Here is a 21,004-nt window from a genome sequence, read left to right on the forward strand (position 1 = left end):
ACTTTCATGGAAATATGTAAGGCGAAAGTTTTTCGTTACCATCCATGGTGAAGAGAGAATTTCTTCATCTATGGTGATTTACCTTGCGATTGGAATCCTAGAACAATGAGTCTCATCATTAACTCCAACCCCTATTGTCGAATGTCCGAAGTTTCCTTCATATCTCGTGCTTGAAGAGATTCTCTGATGTATTCAAAGCAAAATAAGTTTTAAAATACCTCTGTCAAAAGGTTTTGTTTGTTTTATCTCCCATACATTTCAAATATAATATATTCTTGATGTTGCTTCTAGTAAAGCAGAGTAGTTGTAAGTATTTAATCTCAAGTTGGTTGTGGAAAAAACAATAGAGTAAAGTTCAATATTGAGAGCAACAAGGGTAAGGTTTCACGAAAGAAAATGTTCACATGCTCTCCAATCTCCGAATGTGTACTGAATTTTTTACATGCACGTGCACTGAGCCGAGTCGTGAAGAGGTGAGGTCTTTGTTTGTGTAGTTTTCATTTTGTGGGCAGTCAGTTCCGAAAAATCCTTCGTTGATGTAAGATAAGGTTTCCAACGTTGGATGACTTTTTCTCTGACATCGATTTATGTTTGTTGAACGTCGGCAAAAGCATGTTATAATTCGGGGTTTGTCAGAAGCTTGCCGACACGGTTTACTCTCTATCCAACATTTAATGGGGTTCTACTGACATTGGATGAATATCGTCTAATAAGTCTCCGATGATGGTGATATTTTGTTGCGTGCCATCAAAATTGCATCTGACGTCAACAACAAGAAGTTTTGTAAGTCTGTTCAATTCAAGAGACACACCCCTTTAACCATTCAAAAGGTGTTTCCATGGGGTATCTTTCATTTATAATTAGAGGACATTCAGAACACTTTAAATATAATATTTTACGTATTTTATACCATCTCTCTCACTCACACTTTCCCAAACGTTATACCTAATGTTGCATTATGTATTTTACTATTTTGAGAAGTATTCTAAGACTTGTATCCTTGTTGATTGAGCACAACTCGAGTATATGCAACGTGACTCAGTAAATGAGAGCAACAACTACTACAAGGATTTGTTGTGGCTGTTTTATCTTAGAGGCTGATTCTTATTACCTAGATTGCACTGTATGGGGAATCTAAAGTATTGAGGAGAGTGATTGATGGCATGACTCAGCCCCACCGTTGTCTCCTAACATCTACAAGTTATTTGTTGTAGTTGATGAGTTTGTGATCATTCGTGAAGCCCCTCAACAATGCAATAGTTTCAGAAGGTGGCCATTTGATTAAATTAAGTTTATCTCTCATATTTTCATTGTACTATTTACAACGTTTTCTCTTCACTAATGGATGAAGGGAAACTCTGTCCAATCTATCGGCATGTAAGAATTTCTATTATAACGAATTTTAAGAGGTCCCCCAATGACCAAGCATATCTAGCCTGCCCAAACTAGGCCATAATCCACCACCTGTAATATTAGGTCTTTATGTCCCAACTTTTTTTCCAAAACGGAACCCCTCTGTGTTGATGTCATTACAACAACAAAAAAATGCTTTTTTTTTCTTTGTAAATCTACCTCTAGTTATTCTTTGATTGATTAATTCATAAGCAATATACTTTTCACTTGGGCACCTAGATTATCCCACGTGGAATCGTTTACCACGCCAATCGTGTATATTGTCACATGTGTGTTGATATATATTGTTTTTTTTTGGTAATCCTAAATTTTCAAATGCTCTATTATGCCCTTTGATAAAGTTCATTTGGACTCAAACTAAAAATATGAGTAAAGGATCTCATGATCCCACACATTTACAAAATTTCAGCCTCACCTAACCTATCATGTGGAAGTATATGAGTGCAGATCATGAAAGCTTCATGGTAATGTGTGGACAAGAAACCCTCAGCCTGTTTTTCTTATTAAAAGTAGGGTGCATTTTCTTATACTAATGGATTGAAAACAAATTCCTAGTTTACATTCCTATATTTTTCACATGGCAAGTTAGATGGGGTTAAAATTATGTGAACTCATAGACTCCAAGGTCCCTTGATCATCTATCAAGCTTCGACCCAAACAAAGTTTGCCAGACAAATAAAGCATTGAAAAATTAAGAAAGATCCATTAGTTACGCATGCATGAACATACAAGGGGATTCATGTTATTACACAGGAAGGCATTTGATTGAATTAGTCTACAGATTTGCCATGTGGTTAATCTAACCATGTCCCCTCTATCCAAAACTTAATGGTCACATCATTATTCCACATTGTGCAATTAGGTGAGATAGACAAGAAAGTTGTTTATAGTCTGCCAAGCTAGGGGATTTTTGTATTAAAATATAATACATTTTATTATCAACTCACCACTCCAGTTGGCTCAATTGGTCACCAAGTGAGCTGATTTTTGGAGTAAAAAACTATCACCGCCACCACTGCCCTTTTTGACCCCACCCCGTCCCCACCTCGTCCCCACCCCTACCCAAAGAAATATAGAGAATTTATTCTCAGACATTTAACTACCAAATTGATATATTTTTCTTAAAATATTTAAGAGATACAACCAAAACAATTTCAATTTCTTGACCAAAGACCTATTTGTTGACTTTTTCATGAAATCAATCCAAACTTAAAATATAAATCATACAAAATCAAATATGGATTTAAGAGAAAATGGGAAATTGGAATACCATATTCAAAGTACAATCTTTACGGAACAAGGGGAGAAAATAATAACCTTGTTTGATACATTGTGACCATACATTTAGAGAAAGCTATTGCTTATATGACGTATACGTCAAACCTAAATTGGTTAGGATGTTAAGAAAATAGGGTTATACTAAGTAAAGCTGAATGATTTTATACATTTAAAATTCGTTGTTTTATAAATAATACATCAACTTGTTGTATACCTTACGTGTGCCAATTAAAGAATATTTAATGAGAATAACAATTAGTAGCATTTCACCATAACTTCACTCCATATTCTTCTAGTACCTCTTCCTACACTCTATTCTTTTTTTTTCTTTTTTTTTTTTGGTAAATTACACTCTATTCAATGGGAGTAGAAACCCTTGCAGAGCTCATGTACATTTAGTCCATAATTATGCTACAACGGCTAGAATTTTTTTTTTTGTTGGTATAACATCAAGTTTAAAGCTATCTAATAGTATGATAGAGAGCAACACCAACTTATGTATTACTTGTTTTTATTATTAGTTTGTTTCCAACACACACACTCACACACCAAAAAAAAATAAAAATTGCATAGGAGCTCCTCATTGGAACCTTGGCTTGCAGCCTCAATGAAGCAACCGCCACAATAATCCTGAAACATATAAGCCATCATCTTTCCCACTGCAATTGTTGCAGCTAGTGTAATGCTTTAAACGTCAGCTATATACATAAACCATGAAAGAGATCCTCTACAGTCATACGACCGGCTATGATGTATGGTGCAGAATGTTGGGTAGTTAAAAAGCATCATATAGATAAATTCAGTGTAGTTGAGGTGAGGATGTTGAGAAGGTTGAGTGGAAAACTAGGAAGGATAAAGTAAGGGATTACGAGAAAGTCGTTTGAGGTGGCATGACCATGTTCAATGGAGGCCTTTAGATGCTCTAGTACAAGGGAGTGGTTTGATGCAGATTAAATGAACTAAAAGAGCCTGGGGCAGGCCTAAAGTAACCTTAGGAGAAGTGCTGAGGAAAGACATGCACAACTTAGGCCTTGTATAAAGTATGACATCGAATAGAGCTGATTGGAGGGCAATGATCCATGTAGTCGACTTCATTTAATTGGGATAAGGCTGAGTTATTGTTCTTTTAGAGATCCTCTATCATGTGTATTCCCACTACCTAACTAAATAAAGAGTGATAGAGAACATATGTTTGAGAATACACATCGAAACTTCTATTCCGACCGAATTGGAATTGAAATCGAAATTAGAATTGGAATCAAAATCTATGGAGGTCAATTTCGTTGTTGACTTTTCTTACTTGAGTCACATTGAAGAAACAACCACATCAAGGGTGGAAGAGACGTGGGAGCTGTATATAGTGTTTTGCCAAGGGTAATTAAGGGCTCAACTCTCATGGATGGCCTTCTTGAATGGTTATATTATACGTAGGATCTAAGGTCTCATATTCACATATACAGTTTTAAATCAAATGATATTGATAAAGATAAAATAAATAGTTAAAATCTATGAAAAAAAAGGTGAAAACAATTGAATAGTTAAAATAGAGGGAAGTGGATACAATATTTTTTCTTTTTGAGTACAATCCTACCGAGGGCCCATAGGCCACTGGTGGACCTACCTAATAAGGCTTTATAATATGCTCTTCAAAAAACTTTTTTTCATACCCTTCATGTCACCAATTTTTGGGCAATTTCCACTTCATTGTCAAAATAAGCTTCCCTGTAGTTGAACGTTTAAATCCAAAGTTTCTGAGGGCTCTTCAGTAGTAATATTGTAGACTTGTTGTTTTATTAATTTTAAAGTTTTTCAGTCATCCAAAAAAAAAATAAAACACTACCCCTTGTTCGGTTTGCAATAATTTTCCGCATTGTACAATGATGTTGCAATTCTAACTGTTGGATAAATAATAGAGACATATGCATGCCATTTGTCAAGTTGTATATTCAAAATCCAACCATATACTTCCCTATGTATTGGCATGACCCCCTAAATGCCTGTGATGCAATGAACAATATTGTAGTAACTGCACTCTTCTAAAGTCTTGGATTTTAAAGTTGTATTCTATCCATGCAAATTTGGTTTCATCCAACAAGTCACATGACAAATTTGTGGGTCGACCATATTAACTTATCTAGTTGGGGCGACCATATATACTTTGCCCCTAATTTATTCTCCCATAATTATAAATATAGATTATATGAGAAAATTTCCCTTACACCTATCCATACTGTAATTGGATGTAAGTCACTGGATATCACCAAGAATCAGATAAATCTTCATTGGCATCCATGGTTGGCACCAAGGATCAAGTCGGCGACAAAAATTGGCTTGAAACATCGAAATTACTGGTTTTTTTAGTCAATAATTGGATCCAACCGATTCCAAGCTGATTTGAAAGAAAATTTGATTGGAATCGAAGATTTGATACCAATTCCTCAAACAATTGTTGACAACCCCAATCACTATCTTGACGAAACAAGTGGTACGAGGAATCTTTGACAGCTCACATACACCAATACATTATTACCTTTCTTAGTACAATTGACATACCATTTTGGATAAGATTAAGTGCATATAACCAAATGTAATACTTTATTCTCTTCTCCTCGTAATGTACATATTCTTATGAGGTATTGGGGGTTGCTTCACTAGTCGCATTTTCCAGTTTTGTAATAAACATTGGATTTCTTAAATATTCAACAAAATATTTTTTTAACTAAGGAATCCTCGCCCTTTAGATATAAAGTATGGGAGAAATTTCCCTTACACCTCTCTATATGACGTAATTGGACGTAAGTCACTGGATATCACATACAATCAGATAAATCTTCATTGGCATCCATGGTTGGCACCAACAATGCAGTGGCAGAAATTGTCTGAAACATAGAAATTGACCGGTTTTTTGAGTCAATAATTGGATCCAATCGATTCCAATTTGATTTGAATGGAAACAACATTCCGATTTGATCGGAATCGAATATCTGATACTAATTCCTCAAATAATTGTGGCAACCCCAATCACTACCTTGACAAATCAAGTGGTAGAAGGAATTTTTGACAGCTCACATACACCAATATATTATTACCATTATTAGTGCAATTAACATACCGTTTTTGGCTAAGATTAAGTGTGTAAAACCAAATGTAATGTTTTATTCTTTTCCCCCCATAATGTACATATTCTTATGAGGTATTGGGGGGTTGCTTCACTAGTCGTATTTTCTAGTTTTATAATAAACATTGAATTTCTTAAATATCCAACAAAATATTTATTTAACTAACGGGCGAGGGCTCCCACAATGCATAACGGGGAGGAATTTGCCTACCACACTATTGGTTGTTTTCACAAAGATATAATCCACATGGAACCAATATATTTAGAGTAGAAGAGAGATAAAATAAATAAAAAACCATTGTGAGAGGGAAATTGCAATTGACATGGTGGGGAAATTTTTTCCCCTTAATTAAAATACCTCTAATATCTACTATTCCATTGTTTCATTGGTTTTCATGGGTATTGTTGGAAAAGACTTGTGAAATATTGGGTATGTGTTTCATTGTTAATAAAAGGAGAAAGTTTCCGCACCACCAGTCATCCAAGGTGATTTGATGATATAATTGGATTCTTCGAATAATGAATCATGAATGTCATCTTCCTTATTTGTGATGATCCAAAATTTCCTTTCTCAATCCAATCGAATTCCATGGGGTTATCTCCTCATTGGGAGGTAGAGGGAAACTTGTGAAAATCTTAACATATATACATATATATATATTTTTTGGCGAAAGGTTTTATGTACAATCGAATCCGTACATGGTCATGCCTTCAATCATTGGATGGGAGAAATAAGGGCATGTTATTACACTTATGCCTCACTCCGTCTAACAATTGAAAGACACAATTGTGAATAAATACTGTCTTTTTTATTTGGTTGACATTGATTTATTTGGATATAAAATGCATGATGAGGATGAAACAACTATTTAATAAATTGGAATTAAATCAGTCGAACCGGCTGATTTGGATCGAAATCATTCGTGATTGATTATGATTCTGGATGATCTGATATGGTTGATTCTAGGGGTTTTAGGATTAGATTGCTGGATTTTCAATTTTGAATAGTCAATTTGAGTGCCGATTGGACCCGATTCCAAGTTTAAAATCCTTTGAGGAAACATAGAAAAGGGAAATAATATTATATGTAAGTGATTTTGAATAGTGGGCACAAAATCCCCAAGCTTCGACGATAAACGGGGAGGGCATTTTCGTAATTTTAAGAGAGTTGGAGGGTATTGAAACAATACGTCATTATTTATATGACAAGGACGCATAGAACAGCAGAGCAACAAATCCATCCAGAAAGAGCGTCTTGGACCTGTGGTTTTCCATACAGCGCAGGGCTTTCGGTTTCCTCTATCGCTTTTTCTTTTCCTTTACAGATTCCTCTGTTCCTCGATCCGCAACTGTAAGGCTTCGAGCTCGAATTCCAAAACCCTAACTCTATTTCTGTTTTTTTTTTTATTATAACATTTGGATCATTGTGTGTGTGAAAAAAAAAAGGATCGAGAACTTTTTATCTTGCGAATGATTTGTTCGTTTTTCGATTTTCTCTTCTGTTTAAGTTGTTCATATTGTTGCTTTGCATGTGTACTTGTTTTCCCCCCCCTCTTTTCTCATTTGCGTTGTTCAACGTTTTTTTCTTTTTAGGTATTGAAATTATTTGTTTAATTTATGGATCTTCATTCGAGGAGATTTGCTCTGCTTGAGTGTCTATAATGATCTCTGATGTTATCGCCACGGTTTCCCCTTCGGTTTTTTTCTTCTGGTTGATTGTGCTATTTCTATATTCTGCTGGTTCTGTTGTAATCATTTTTTAAACTAATTGGGAATTTTTTTTTTATATTTAATGTTGAATCCTAGGGTTTGATTTGTGATTTGTTCGAGGAAGTGTTTTGTTTTGTCTTGCCATCGACTGTACTGCGAATTAGAGTTAAATGTAGAGTAAGATTCGATGGTCTTACACATGGAAAATCTGCAGGATGTAAACCGCACTCGTAGACTAGTGTTTTTATACCCCAGACTTTGCTTGTTGAAGCATTTTTATGATTGTGACTAGTATGTTTCTAGATTACATGATCCTCATGTTAGAGCGCCCACCATATATGTACGCATTTAAAGAGTTTAACTCACGGTGTTTTTATAAGCTTGCTGTTTGTTACAATTTCGGTGTTGCGACTGTGAAACCTATGCAGGAAGCTGCTCCAGTTTAATGTAAACAGAAGGTGCAGATTCTTATACTAGTTTAAATCCCCTGCCCCCTTTTTGTTTCAGGAGAACCATGAGTGACGAGTGTGAGAAGATATGTCCTCTCTGCACTGAGGAGATGGACTTGACAGATCAGCAGTTGAAGCCTTGCAAATGTGGTTATGAGGTTTGAAACACAATTTTTTTTTTCATTTTATTAAAGTGGTTCTTATTGCAAGTATTTTCTTTGGTTTACTGCCTGATATCTCCAAATAAATGTTGTTGAAATATCTTTTGAGATGATGGGAAGTTATGTTTTTTATGGTGGTTTTGCTATTTGAACCATCTTATTTGCTTTCTTCCATTGCTGTCATCATTTACTCATTTTTCGTACATTATGACCCTTCCCAGACCCTGCAGTGGTGGGAGCCTCATGCACTGGGTACGTCCCTTTTTTTTTTTTTTAATATAACCCATTTTATTTTTTCAGATTTGTGTATGGTGCTGGCATCACATAATGGACATGGCTGAGAAAGATGAGACAGAAGGGCGGTGCCCAGCATGCCGCACAGCTTATGACAAAGAAAAAATTGTAGGAATGGCCGCCAACTGTGAAAGGTTTGGTTGCTCTCTAATCATCTTATGGTGTGATACATATATTTTTAAAATTTTGAAGTGTGTGTGGGGGGTGGTGAAGAAGCTGGAATTCTCAGAGTATATTATCTTATGGCCAGGTTGGTGGCTGAAATCAGTTCGGAGAGGAAATTGAAGTCACATAAGGCAAAGCCTAAAACTTCTGAGGGAAGGAAGCACCTTAGCAGTGTTAGAGTAATCCAGCGGAACTTGGTTTACATAATTGGGATACCTTCTAATTTAGCAGATGAAGATGTGGGTAGTTTCTTCATGTCTGGTACTCTTGTCTATGTTAAATATTTGACAGACTGAAAAAGCTGCAGTTTGATTTTTGGTTTCTTTTAGTGGCATTTGACCTGGTTTTCATGATCTTGAGCAGCTTCTTCAACACAAGGAATATTTTGGGCAATATGGGAAGGTTTTAAAGGTGTCTATTTCTAGGACAGCAGGGGGTGTTATTCAGCATTCTGCAAACAACACTTGTAGTGTGTAAGTTTTAGTTCTTGTCTTCGTGTTAAGCTTTTATACAATTTGGGTGGTGCTCTGCTTTCACCTTTTTTTTTTTCCTTTTTTTTTTGTGGCAGGGAGGTATATTGAGTCAAATAAGTAGTGTGATGCTAAGTATTGTGAATTGTGATTTTCTCGTCAATGAAATTGAGCCATTGAATTGTTTAACTTACAGATCACATTTTAACATGGTTAAAGTATCAGTCTCTATCGTATGGTATCGTCCAGTACTGATACGATACAAACCGATACTTTTTTTTTTTTTAGAAACTAGTATGCCTTGATTGGTATCGTATTGTATTGGCCGATACGGCTCGATATGATACTTGCGATATGTACTTTAAAGGGTTTTGTGAGAGTATCAATGCATATCGGTATGTATCGGTCAATACATATCGGTATGTGTCGGTCGATACAGCTCGATTGATACAAACCGATGTGATTGATACGTGTCAAGACGGCTGTTAAAGGCCCATGTGACTTATCAGACTATAATTTTGTTTTTGAGATCAGAGATTGAAGGAAGGTTCATAGAAAAATGTAGGTTTCAGAAAAACTTGATCTTTTTGTTTAAATCATGGTTTTTAATCCTATTTTTTGGCTATAAATTGATAGATTTAGGTAAAATTAAGTTAGTTGACGCATCAAACTTGATCATTTGCAAGGATTTGTACTCAAATCGACGTAAGTCTCGTCTCATTATACATTGTTCTCCATTTGAGTGTTTATGCATGATACATGTTATATATTGCTTATCTATATATATATATATATATATATTTTTGCTCCAAAGTGTATTTCCATGTGTATCTTGACCATTTCCATGCATATCTGTAGCATACAATATGTATCTCCGATTCGATACATCCCTTTAAATCACCCTTCCGATACGAAGCCCGATACCAATACTTTAAACTTTGCATTTTAAAGTAATCTTTTATTGGCTTGACACCTATTTTCTTTCCTTGTTGCTGTTGTCAATTCCCAAAAAAGTGTTTAACAATTGGCTTGCTACTTATTGACACAATTTATCATCTTAAGGTTTTTTAGTACTAATCTTCCCTGTTTTTCATAGAAATTATATATTTATTAGGCTTATAGTTTAGGCATTGGTGTAGCCATATTTATGTGTCTTATGTTGGCAATTGTTTTAGTTCCATTCTGTTACTTTTTGCTCAGATATATTACTTACTCAAAAGAGGAGGAAGCAGTTCGATGTATTCAATCAGTACATGGTTTTGCCTTGGAAGGTAGATCATTGAGGTAAGCACAAAAATCTTCCCCCCCCCCCTCCAAAAAAAAAAATGTTAGTTGTACTTGGCGTTATCATCTTTTAGTCACTCTTGGAGCTTGTTCCTGCAGAGCATGCTTTGGAACCACAAAATACTGTCATGCATGGTTGAGAAATGTGGTATGAACTATTTGTTTATCTGGCAAAGCATAAACTTTTTCTGCCAATATTTCCCTTATGTAGAAGCTGCAAAGGAGCTTGTTTTATTTCTCACTGAGAACAATGTTTCATTTGTGCAGCCTTGCACCAATCCAGATTGTTTATATTTGCATGACATTGGTTCACAAGAAGATAGTTTCACAAAGGATGAGATAATCTCTGCATATACAAGGTATATTCTTGGTGCTGCATTCAAGTGCTTTTATACCCTGTCCAATGATATATTGATATGCTGCATGAAAATGCTTTTGTCGCCTTGAATATCATCACTTACAATTTTTTTGTTATCATCACCACAACTTATGGTATTGAAGAATAATGCTTTATTCCATTGCATCTGTGTAAGCATGTATATTTGTAAATCCAGCTTGTAACTACTTTTTATGTGTAAGCATTTAGATTCGTGAATACAGCTTGCAACCAAAATGCTTTGGCAGAAAATTTTTTTTCAGGTCATGATTTCTTTGGGGGGGGGTCTGTGGAAAGCGAGGTAATGTAGTTCTAGATTTGAAGGGATCCAACTAGAAGCTAAATAACCAGGATACGATCTGAACAGTAGTTCGAGTAGGTCAAATTAGGAGTTTTTGGGTTAAATAAGGGTTAGGGTTGTTTAATAGGGTCTAGGGTTTGATAGTAGGGTTAGGTTAAGTTGATGTTGGGGTATCTTCCAGCGAAGGTCTTGTTTATCTAGGATGGGTAATCAGAATCGGCACCAGGTTTTGAGATTAGGTTTTGGGTTTTGTAAAGAGGGAGATTTGGGATTTCTAGGGTTTAGGGTGGTCACAAAGGGACCATGCTTGGATCAAGTTCTCTATGGGGGCATGATGTAGATCGAAATAGTAAGAAAAAGAGGCCAAAACACTGTTCACGTGAACAGTGTCATGGCCCCTTATTTTGCCTTGCTGTGACTGCTACTAGAAGATTTTGTGGGGGCCCAAGACCAGATCATGTGAAGACTTTATTAGAAGACTCAATTTTGTCTGTGTGTGGGAATTAGGAGTTCAGTTTAGTTTCTATTTTTAGAATTATTCTCTTAGATATTTTGTGATTGTCTATTAAGCAACCTTAGCTCTTTAGTTTCTAATTCCAGTTTTTGAAAGTAGGCTTAGCTTTTATTTAGAAGTTTCTATTTTCCGTAAGTTTCTAATTTTCTCATACTTGTGAGGCAAGCATATCTGCCCATAAATATGTAATGCCCTTAGACCCCCCCTCCCAAAAAAAACCCCAACGATTATGATGAATGAGAATATGTCTTTTGCGCAAAGTTTTATTGTCCTATTATGTGGATGAAGGGCTGAGAGGCCTAGCTGGTGAGAGTTGAATCTCCTTATCCCTTTCCCCTTCTCCTGTCTAACGTCTTCTTTCCATCGATCCTTTGCTATGCTACTACCATTCCCCTTCTTCTCCTATCTAAATTCTTCTTTCCATTGATCCTTTGCTACTACCATTGCTGTGAGTGTGAAACCTGCTGTTGTTGCTACCTCAGTGAAGGCCAGGATCCATCCTTGATCATCAATAGAAGGCTACTGCTCCTGTGATTCAGTTTTTCTGCTGCAAATTGTGAAGATCATAACTCTGCAACCAGTCATCAGACTTAGCTGATATTTGGTGCACACAACCCCCTCAATACCTCTTCTACTCTATCCAAGTTTGAAGAGATTCTACCAGCTGGTTTGGTCTCTACTCACTAAGTTACTAAATCTGAGTTTACCTTCTATTTTAGTGACCTGCTGGTATCTCCCTCTTCAGCTATCAATCACAGCTGAGATTTCTAGGGCTTCATCACCCTTTTTGGACCTTTACTTGTTAGGAGTATCAGTCCCATACGAGTAGGGAAACTACTGGTTCTGGTGTTAGTAATTTTCTGATGCTAAACCTCTGTTTCAGACCTGCGGTTGCAGTGTTTTGGCTGCTATTTGGTTATTTGTGTTGTTGGTAATTGGGACTATGTTTACCCTAATCTAGTCTTACATTAGGACAGAGGAGAATTCAATCCAAATTTGGCGGTGGTTTCTATGGCTGGAATGGTCTGGGCAGTGAATGGAATGTGGGAAAAGGCTTAGAGATGCAGGGGATTCTAGGGTTTGGATGTTTAGAGGATTAGAAGAAGAATGACTAGGGTTAGGAGTGATTCAAACTGTTGTTGAAGAAGTACTTGGGCAGCAGCTTGTTTGATTGAAATTCCTTGAATAAAAACCAGAATTTAAACAGTATTGAAGAAGATAAAAGTAACAAAACAAACCACCCCGGCTTGCCACCGCAAGGTGTCAATCAGATCGAACATAGACTCCTTCAAACGAATCACCCGGGCTTCCCACCGCAAGGTGTCGATCGGATCAAACATCAATTCCACCAGCCTTGATCAAACACTAGACAAAAATCTTCAATGGAGAAGAAGAGCAGCAAAAAGCTTTTCATTAATCAAAATTCGTGTCCAATGCTTCCCTTCTTACAACCTTATATAAAATACTAAAAAATAGACTACTACACTAAAAAGGAAAGGCCTAACCACCTATGAAGTATCCTAAACTGACTAGGAAACTGAAATACTGAAGGAAATATACTCAAAACATGGCTGGATTTATATAGTCCCCTAATCCAGCCTGACTTCATAACAATTAAATAGTCACATGACCACTTAAGTTGTCACATGACCACTAATTACATAATAAGACTTAAGGAAAGAATTAAAATAGCTAATCCCGTATGCAACCCTATTACCCATACTTGAGGTCCATTAAACTGATTAAAGTGACCTATTACATTGGAAACCCATGGGATCAAAGGCCTAACATGTATATAATCCAACCCTAGAATTATTCCTAAGCAAGGAAGCCCAGTTTGGTGATAAATCTGCTTCACATGGTCATTTATTGCACTATTGTTCAGTGTAGGGGTCTCGATTCGTGAATCCAGCTTGCAACCAAAATGCGTTTGGCACAATTTTTTTTGGGTCATGATTTCTATTTTTTTTTGTTGGGGGGGTTGTCTGTGGAAAATCAGGGACATTACTGTTCAGTGTAGTGGTCTCTAATTTATAACTGTTGTACAAACCGTATATTCATTTTATCTACTGAAGTGCTCCAGCTATGCATTTTTACTTGCAAATTGCATTTTCTTCACTGGTAGCTTCATGGTATGGCTAATTGACTCACATAGTGGTTTTAAAGGAGTAGAGTTCAACAAATTACGGGTGCCACATATAATTTGCAAAGGCGTTCAGGGAATGTATTGCCTCCCCCAGCAGATGACTACTGTAATAGCAGCGCTACTTCTTCTAGCAAACCTATCATCAAAAGTGCCCCCATCGTAAGCTATTTGATGTTATCTTTTTCATTTTTGAGAAATAACTGTTTTCCTGCTAGCTTTTTCTGACTGGAAGCTGAATAGATATAATCAGATGATTTTCTATTTTAGACATTACTTGAGTAAACTGGTTAGGGCACTTAATGTATTGTCTTGATTCTGATTGTAGTTTGTTTATGTTTTTTTGCCAGAATCCTGTAAGCCAGGTCAAAGGTTCTCCTCCTAATAGTAGCTCTGGAAGATCTATAGCACTTCCTGCAGCAGCATCGTGGTAGGCCATTTAATTTTGTTTAGCTTCTTCCATTGTCTGTGAAATACTACTGCTAAAGGTAGGTATTTTGCTTTCCAGGGGTATGCGGTCTTCAAATTGTCAGTCTCCGGCTCCAAGTTTGGTGTCTTCTAATGGGTCTGTTAAACAAGAACAAGAATTTGATGCATTTAATGGTTCAATGCTGTTTCCCTTGGTGGTTACAGACACAACTCAATCTTCTACATTGCATAATGATCTAGGAAAGAAATCCATGGTAACAGAAGAAAGTCATTCAACACATCCTATTGGTAGATCAGGATCGCTGGTCTCTTCTAAACAATATGTTCTTACAGATAGTTGTAGGCCTGTATCAGATACACTTGCAGATGGCCAAGAGGCAGCTTCATCTACTTACAGCAGCCGCTTGTCTCCATCCGCATTTAAGGATAAAGACAAGGTCATTACCGTGCTACCTAATGTGCTAAACTCGGTAGGCCTTGACAGACAGTCTTGTAACTCTACTCCGGCTAAGGACGGAAATATAGCTAGTAGTGCAAGCATTCCGAGTTTATGCTCGAGGTTGTCGTCTTTGAACATTGAAAGCCAACCTGGTTTTGAGCTTCCTGACTCCATAAGACCTAATAGCTCAGTTTCAAACCATGTTGAATTCAGATCATCTGGAAGTCAAGGTTCACAACATCATTCTGATCAATATAGAGAACCTTCACCCTTGCAGCCCTCAAGGAAAGTTTCCGCATTGTTTGATGGTCAGTCTGGTTTAGGTGAACAACCTAATTGGAGATTAGATTCACCTGCACAAGTTTTCCAAGATGTAGGCAGTGAAGTGGAGGACTTAAAAGCTTTGGATAGTCGAAGACTGAAAGTTTCCGAAGAAATCAGTTGTCCATCGTATCGGCCTTCGCATAATTCACCCATGATCACAAATCATTATAGCAGAACTTCTTGGCAACAGAGTGAAACATGCAGAAATAGCAAACCTGACAATGCAGATACAATGTCCGAAGCCATAACTTGTTCATCACATCTGCCTTCTTTGCATAATCCCAAGATCACAAATCATTATAGCAGACCTTCTTGGCAGCAGAGTGAAACATGCAGAAATAGCAATCCTGACAATGCAGATACTAAAATTGTAAATACAAAACTAGATGGATTCTCTATTCCATTTAAATCTGGTGATTCAGTATTATTAAATGGATATAATGTGAACGAAATTGGCGGCCCCATTGATGTTAATGCGACTTGTGAATATTCCAATGTGTTCTCAAGTGTAGAGAAAGGAGAATTTTTGGGCAGAAACAACAATGGTGTAGTCAGTGTTGAAAAGAACGCAGCTTTGGATATGGGGGAGGACAGCATCATTTCAGATATCTTGTCAATGGACTTTGATTCCTCGGATGACTCATTGACCTTGCCACACAATTTAGCTAAATTGTTGAATGAAACTGATAAACAACATCGTTCTCTTAAAACATCAAGGTCATGGAAAGCACAGAACAGCAATCAATCAAGGTTCTCATTTGCAAGACAGGATGATTTTGTTAATGATGGATCAGTCTTGGAGCCCTCTTTCAATAGAATTGGGTATATGCCAAAGAATTTTTCTGTCCCCCAAGATTCTTATGAAAACAGAGATCATTTCTATGACAAGCTTCGGAATGGTTTTTCATCTGGCATGTTTGAGGAATCTGATAATTATTTCAGCAACCATTTACCTGTCTCTTCTAATAAGCTTCCTGGTGAGTATGATTTCGCCCTTGATGTTTATTGTTCCTGTTTAACTTTATCTTGTATCTCTCTCTCTCTGGGCCCTTTTTATTTTTATTTTTTAAGTTAGTTTTTGAGTGACAAACTGGGTGCCAACCTTAGATGTATTTCACGTAAGTATCTGCTATATATCTTCATGGACAACATCTTGTCCCATGACATGCTTCTCTTTGGCTGGTCTTCACCACCGTATGAGCTTTTTTACTAGAGAAAGGCTAGGATGCATACTGAAGAACCCAATTTTACATTAAGGCCTTCCTTTAATTCTCTGACATCATGATTTAGGCATTGTTGCATTTACTGAAAAGGGATGTGGTAGTTTTTTATTTGATTTTATAAAGGTGGGCAGCATCTATTGTCTCGATTGGCTAATGATCCATGTTTATGTTTGTGTATTTTGTTTTGTTAGCGATATAATAAATTCTTTTGAAGCTTGAATAGAATTTTTTGTTTATTCATCCCCTTCCATTATCCCCAATCACCCCATTGAGGATTTGGTTACCGAATGGGTTGTCTTATAGGTTTTCTTGTTTGTCTAAATCGTAGAAATACATGCAGGGGGAAAATGTTCTAGAAGTGGTGTTAAGTTATTAGCTAGTGAAGTTCCAATGTTGGAGGTTGTGGTTTGAGTTTTGCAGTGACCATATGCTCACCTTTAGTTCTCTTTCTAAAGTAGCTTTAGCTGCCTTTTTGAACATCTGGAGCATCGTGATGGTCTGACCTTGAAAACCGGATAGTGTATTGCTGGTTAACGGTTCATAGTCTCTATCCACTGTCGAAATGTGTTTTGAAATTTCAATTTGTGCATGACATTGTGTCTCTTGGGGAGTTTATGTGGTTTCAACATCGATTGCATTGTTTCTGCAAGTGGAACCACCTTGGGATTAGGTGACAGGAAGGAGTTTCATCATGCAAATTGTGACTGTGTTGGCAGACCAAGGAAGCTTGGGTGCCTGGTTATCTGGTCAGTTATTTTGGTGAACTAGGATTGGATTTCAAAGTGGTTATGAGATTCAACTGGGATACTATCATTTTGTGAGAAAGGTAGTTGAATAATATTATGCGTGCTTTTTGATATGGTATACTGGGCTAACTGGGGTGGGGTTATAACTCAAACAAGCACATGGGGTGGGTGCAAAAGAAAATATATGAAAGATACTTAGTGGTCTGTAGAAAGAGTAATTTGTGTAGTAGTGGATAAGGTTAGATTCTGGGAAGACTAGTTCGAGAGAGCAAGGTTGATGGATTGTAGGTTGATTATTTTCTCATGTATGGTGATGTATGGCTGGTGTGGAATCATTTGCTCAGATGAAACCTCTGTGAACTGAATGGGAAAGTTGAGGGTCTTTACAACCAAGAAATTGATTTAACATTTGAAGATTAAATACTTTGGGAAAGATGGGGCTAGTGGGATGCCAACAGTTAAAAGCTATTTCATTGTGTCTAGCAGAGATCCTAGCGGCTGATCCTTGCATATAAGAAGTTTAGAGTTTCCAAGAGTTAAAAAGTGTTTGGGACCAATTTACGAGAATCTTCAGGGTATGTAAGAGATGCTTTGTGGGGAAGAGGAAGGAAGACTTAGCTTTTCATGTAGGTATCCATTAAGGAGTCCCAACGGCTGTATGCTTTCACAACCATTATTATTAATGTCACTAATTCTACTGCTTTGACTGTTACTGGATCTGGTGAAATATTTGAGAGGAATTGTTTTAAGTGAAACCATTTCCAACCAACCTACTATTCTCTGTTATGAAAAGGAGTTTCATGAATTTTGTTTTCAGTTGGGCCACTGATGCAGGCCAATCAGTTTAGCCTGCTATGGCCCAATCCCCAAAGAAATTAAGGGACCCCTCCCCTTCCCCCCTCCCCCAACTAAAAAGGTAGAATAAGACAATTTTGCATATTGGTTGCAAAAATCCAACTTATTGATATGTGGAACAAATCCTGGCCATCCTTTTGGCATCCGAGGATTTTCCTACATTAGTCACTCAATTGAACTTTTATAAATTAAGTGATGGTAATTGCACTTAACTAAGTTTGAGAGTTCATGGAAGAGGCCAGTAGGCCACATGGTGATGGAATGGGTCTTCTATATTTTGCGATGCTAGTTTTGAACCTTTGAATCCATTTTCTTTCCTGTAGTTTTTATAGTATTGATTATGAGAGTCTGGCTATAAGTTAATTCGGAATGCTAATCTGAAAATGTAAACCTTTTGGTTCCGTAATATGTGGAATTAAGTGCTAGGCAGTTCTTGTAGATCTTGATGATTTTATTTACGCTATTTTGGAAAGGAATTTTTTCTGCAAAGGGGGAAATTTTCTTCTTCTGATTTGCGGAGGTTCACCTTTACGCCAGTTTTTTCTTGTTCAATAACTGGATTATCATCGGTTGTCAACACATATATTTACAAACACCCTCACCCCCCCCCCCCCCCAAAAAAAAAAAGAAAAAAGAAAAAAAAGGAAAAAGAAAAAGAATTGTACTACTCCGTGAATTAGAAAAAGTGTACTATGTGAATTTAATTTGTTCTCCATGGCTGTTGTATTGGACAGTTCCTAGAGCTCAAATTTCAGTACCACCAGGATTTGCAGTTCCAAGCAGGGCCCCACCTCCTGGTTTTTCTTCTCAAGAGAGAATGGACCAGTATTTTGAAGCTACTTCTGGTATTTCTATTATTGTGTTTTTTGTATTTCTATTATTGTGTTTTTTGTTATCACACTTTCAGGCATCTAGTTTACCATTGTATTTTCACATTTTCTAATCCCAATGCAGGGAATCATTTGCTTGAAAGTTCGTCTCTGAGAAATCAGTACCAGGCACCACCAACTGGAAACATTGGCAGCATTGGCGATGTTGAGTTTATTGATCCTGCAATATTGGCTGTTGGCAAGGGTAGGCTGCCGAACGGGATAAATAGTTCAGGATTAGATGTAAGATCAGGTTTTGCACCACAGCATACTCCTGGAAATGATGCAAGGCTTCAGCTGTTGATGCAACCATCCATCTCCACTCACCAGAACCTCAGATTTGCTGAACATATTGGGGACAGATTTTCCTTGACTGATCCTTATAGTATTCCTTCTAGGATTTTGGAACAATCACAAGCTAGCAACCTGAGTCCTTTTGCACAGTTGTCGCTCCAACAATCCAGGAGTGCACACTTTCAAAATGGCCACTGGGATGGTTGGAATGAGGTACCGGCTGGTAATGAACTGGGTATGGCAGAGATTCTGAGAAACGAGAGACTAGGATTCAACAAATTTCTTCCTGGTTATGAGGATTTGAAGTTCAGAATGCCTAGTGGTGACTTGTACAACAGAGCTTTTGGGATGTAAACATTATTCGAGATGAAATTTTCCTTTCGCTGGCTTGACATTCCTTTAGATGGAGCAGCAGGTGACCTTGTGCCTAATAACAATCTATGCTCTGGAGTTGACATACCTGATTACATTGGGCAGTTAGTTCTCTGTTAGAGGAGGCTTGAAGAAGAATTGATTGAGCTCTCCTAGATCTTGGTTGCAGAACGTTGATCACTTGGGTTTGTAGATTTCAGCAGGTGAGTAACACTTTTTATATCCTTAGTATCTTCATTCATATGAAATTTGGGGCATGCATGGGATCAGGATTCAGGACTGTGTTTTATGAAGGAACTACTGGGCCAAAAATCAGAAAGGTTTGGTTGATTGCAACTGTTTATTTTTACCTTGTTCATTTAGATTGCAAACTGTCATTGCATGAAATCTACCTTTCAGATGACATAAACATCGACTGATCTTGCTGGTTATTGGCCTAGTTGATTTCTAGTTCATATAATTTTATACCTTGAACCCCAGATGGGTGCTCTTCATATTATTTTATGCAACTATATAGTGTCTCTGATGGGCAGGTAAAGCTTTAAGGGGAACCGTTCGTATGGAACAAACTGGGTTACAGGTTCTCCCTCCAGAGGCGATTGTTATGGTCAGTTGGTCACATTTAAAAAAAGAAGAGTTTTGCAGTCTATTAACTGAAGAACAGAATCCGGAAAAACTGTTAATTTGTTCATAGTGCTTGAAAAATTTGTTTTGATTGAAGATTTGAGTTAGAAGAAAGCCAAAATGTGCATACTGTTGACCTTATTCCTCATCTGTCTCATTGTGTACACGTATTTGTTGTTAGGCCAGGATTTTTTTTTTCCATCTCCCTACGTTTTATTTATCTGCTGCTCGTGTTCAAGGGAGATGGTTAGCCGGTCCTGCTAGACTGGTTGGGATGTAGAATCTGCCAACAGCACCCAGCTCTGTTGGAATCCCCGATCAATTGCTATAGTTTTGGACTGAGCAGCAGGGGAGATGGGAATGGGATGGCCAATTATTCATGTGTGTGTGTTCAAATTTGTGGGTTGGGTTGGTTTTGGGCAAATATTCGATATGGTTAACCCAAAAGTTTTGTTTTTGTTTTTTGGGGTGGGGTGGGGGGAGGGGAGGGGATGTGGTTCTATTTGGTTGCTGTTTGTTCTTATTTGATGTGTGCAAACCTGGTTTTGGTTTTCTTTCTACTTTATTCTATAGATTCTGAACTGCATGAAAAAACTGTTCTGGATGCTGAAAAAATCGAAATGCTGGCTGTGTTGCCCATATTTTTAAGGAGAGTTTTCCTCGTTCGTCCCCTCTATAGTAGAAGTCGATAATACTCTCCTTTTCGCTGATGCCATTTGGATCCATTCGAGCCCATTGGTCTCCCTTGATTGAGAAAAACAACTCTGCCTCCTATGTTCAATATTGGGAAGATACATTATTTGTTTTTGTTGCGATTCCTAAAGATGAGCTTCATATATATATATATTTGGCTATGCATGTATTTATAGAAGAGGTTTTTGTGTCTAGTTTTCATCTGGTTGCAAGGAAAGTAAAGGGGAATGTAAAGAAATCAAAGTTAATATAGAAAATTTTATAGTAATCACTTGATATGATTGAGTTGCTGATTTTAAAGCATTCTGCTCAGGTTTTAAATTCTATTATATTTTTCCATGCTGGCATACAGCCATTGTACCCTTATATAACCTCATAATGGTTTTTTTTTAATTATTTTCTCTCCTGACTATGTGCACCTTATGTATATTGATACCATTCATAGTGCAGCCATTGGTGT

At 37.1% G+C, this 21,004-nt stretch overlaps 1 protein-coding gene across 4 annotated transcripts; it reads left to right on the plus strand.

Annotated features, from left to right (window-relative positions):
• The first annotated feature begins 7,027 nt into the window (after nt 1-7,027).
• On the plus strand, nt 7,028-19,614 carry LOC122649456. Of its 4 annotated transcripts, none has more exons than XM_043842626.1 (13): nt 7,028-7,165; nt 8,027-8,126; nt 8,430-8,557; nt 8,674-8,827; nt 8,952-9,061; nt 10,259-10,342; nt 10,442-10,490; nt 10,610-10,701; nt 13,700-13,838; nt 14,027-14,106; nt 14,185-15,845; nt 18,427-18,537; nt 18,647-19,614. In XM_043842626.1, the coding sequence occupies exons 2-13, from the start codon at nt 8,034-8,036 to the stop codon at nt 19,207-19,209; spliced, it is 3,264 nt and encodes a 1,087-aa protein (XP_043698561.1). In that variant the 5' UTR covers nt 7,028-7,165; nt 8,027-8,033; the 3' UTR covers nt 19,210-19,614. The 4 variants fall into 4 exon arrangements, with proteins under 4 accessions (XP_043698561.1, XP_043698559.1, XP_043698562.1 ...); XM_043842624.1 differs by having other exon boundaries at nt 7,028-7,160; nt 7,975-8,126; XM_043842627.1 differs by having other exon boundaries at nt 7,028-7,160; nt 7,975-8,126; nt 13,706-13,838.
• Nucleotides 19,615-21,004: the final 1,390 nt, after the last annotated feature.

This window comes from Telopea speciosissima, chromosome 2, assembly GCF_018873765.1.
Source record: "Telopea speciosissima isolate NSW1024214 ecotype Mountain lineage chromosome 2, Tspe_v1, whole genome shotgun sequence".
Taxonomy (NCBI): domain Eukaryota; kingdom Viridiplantae; phylum Streptophyta; class Magnoliopsida; order Proteales; family Proteaceae; genus Telopea; species Telopea speciosissima.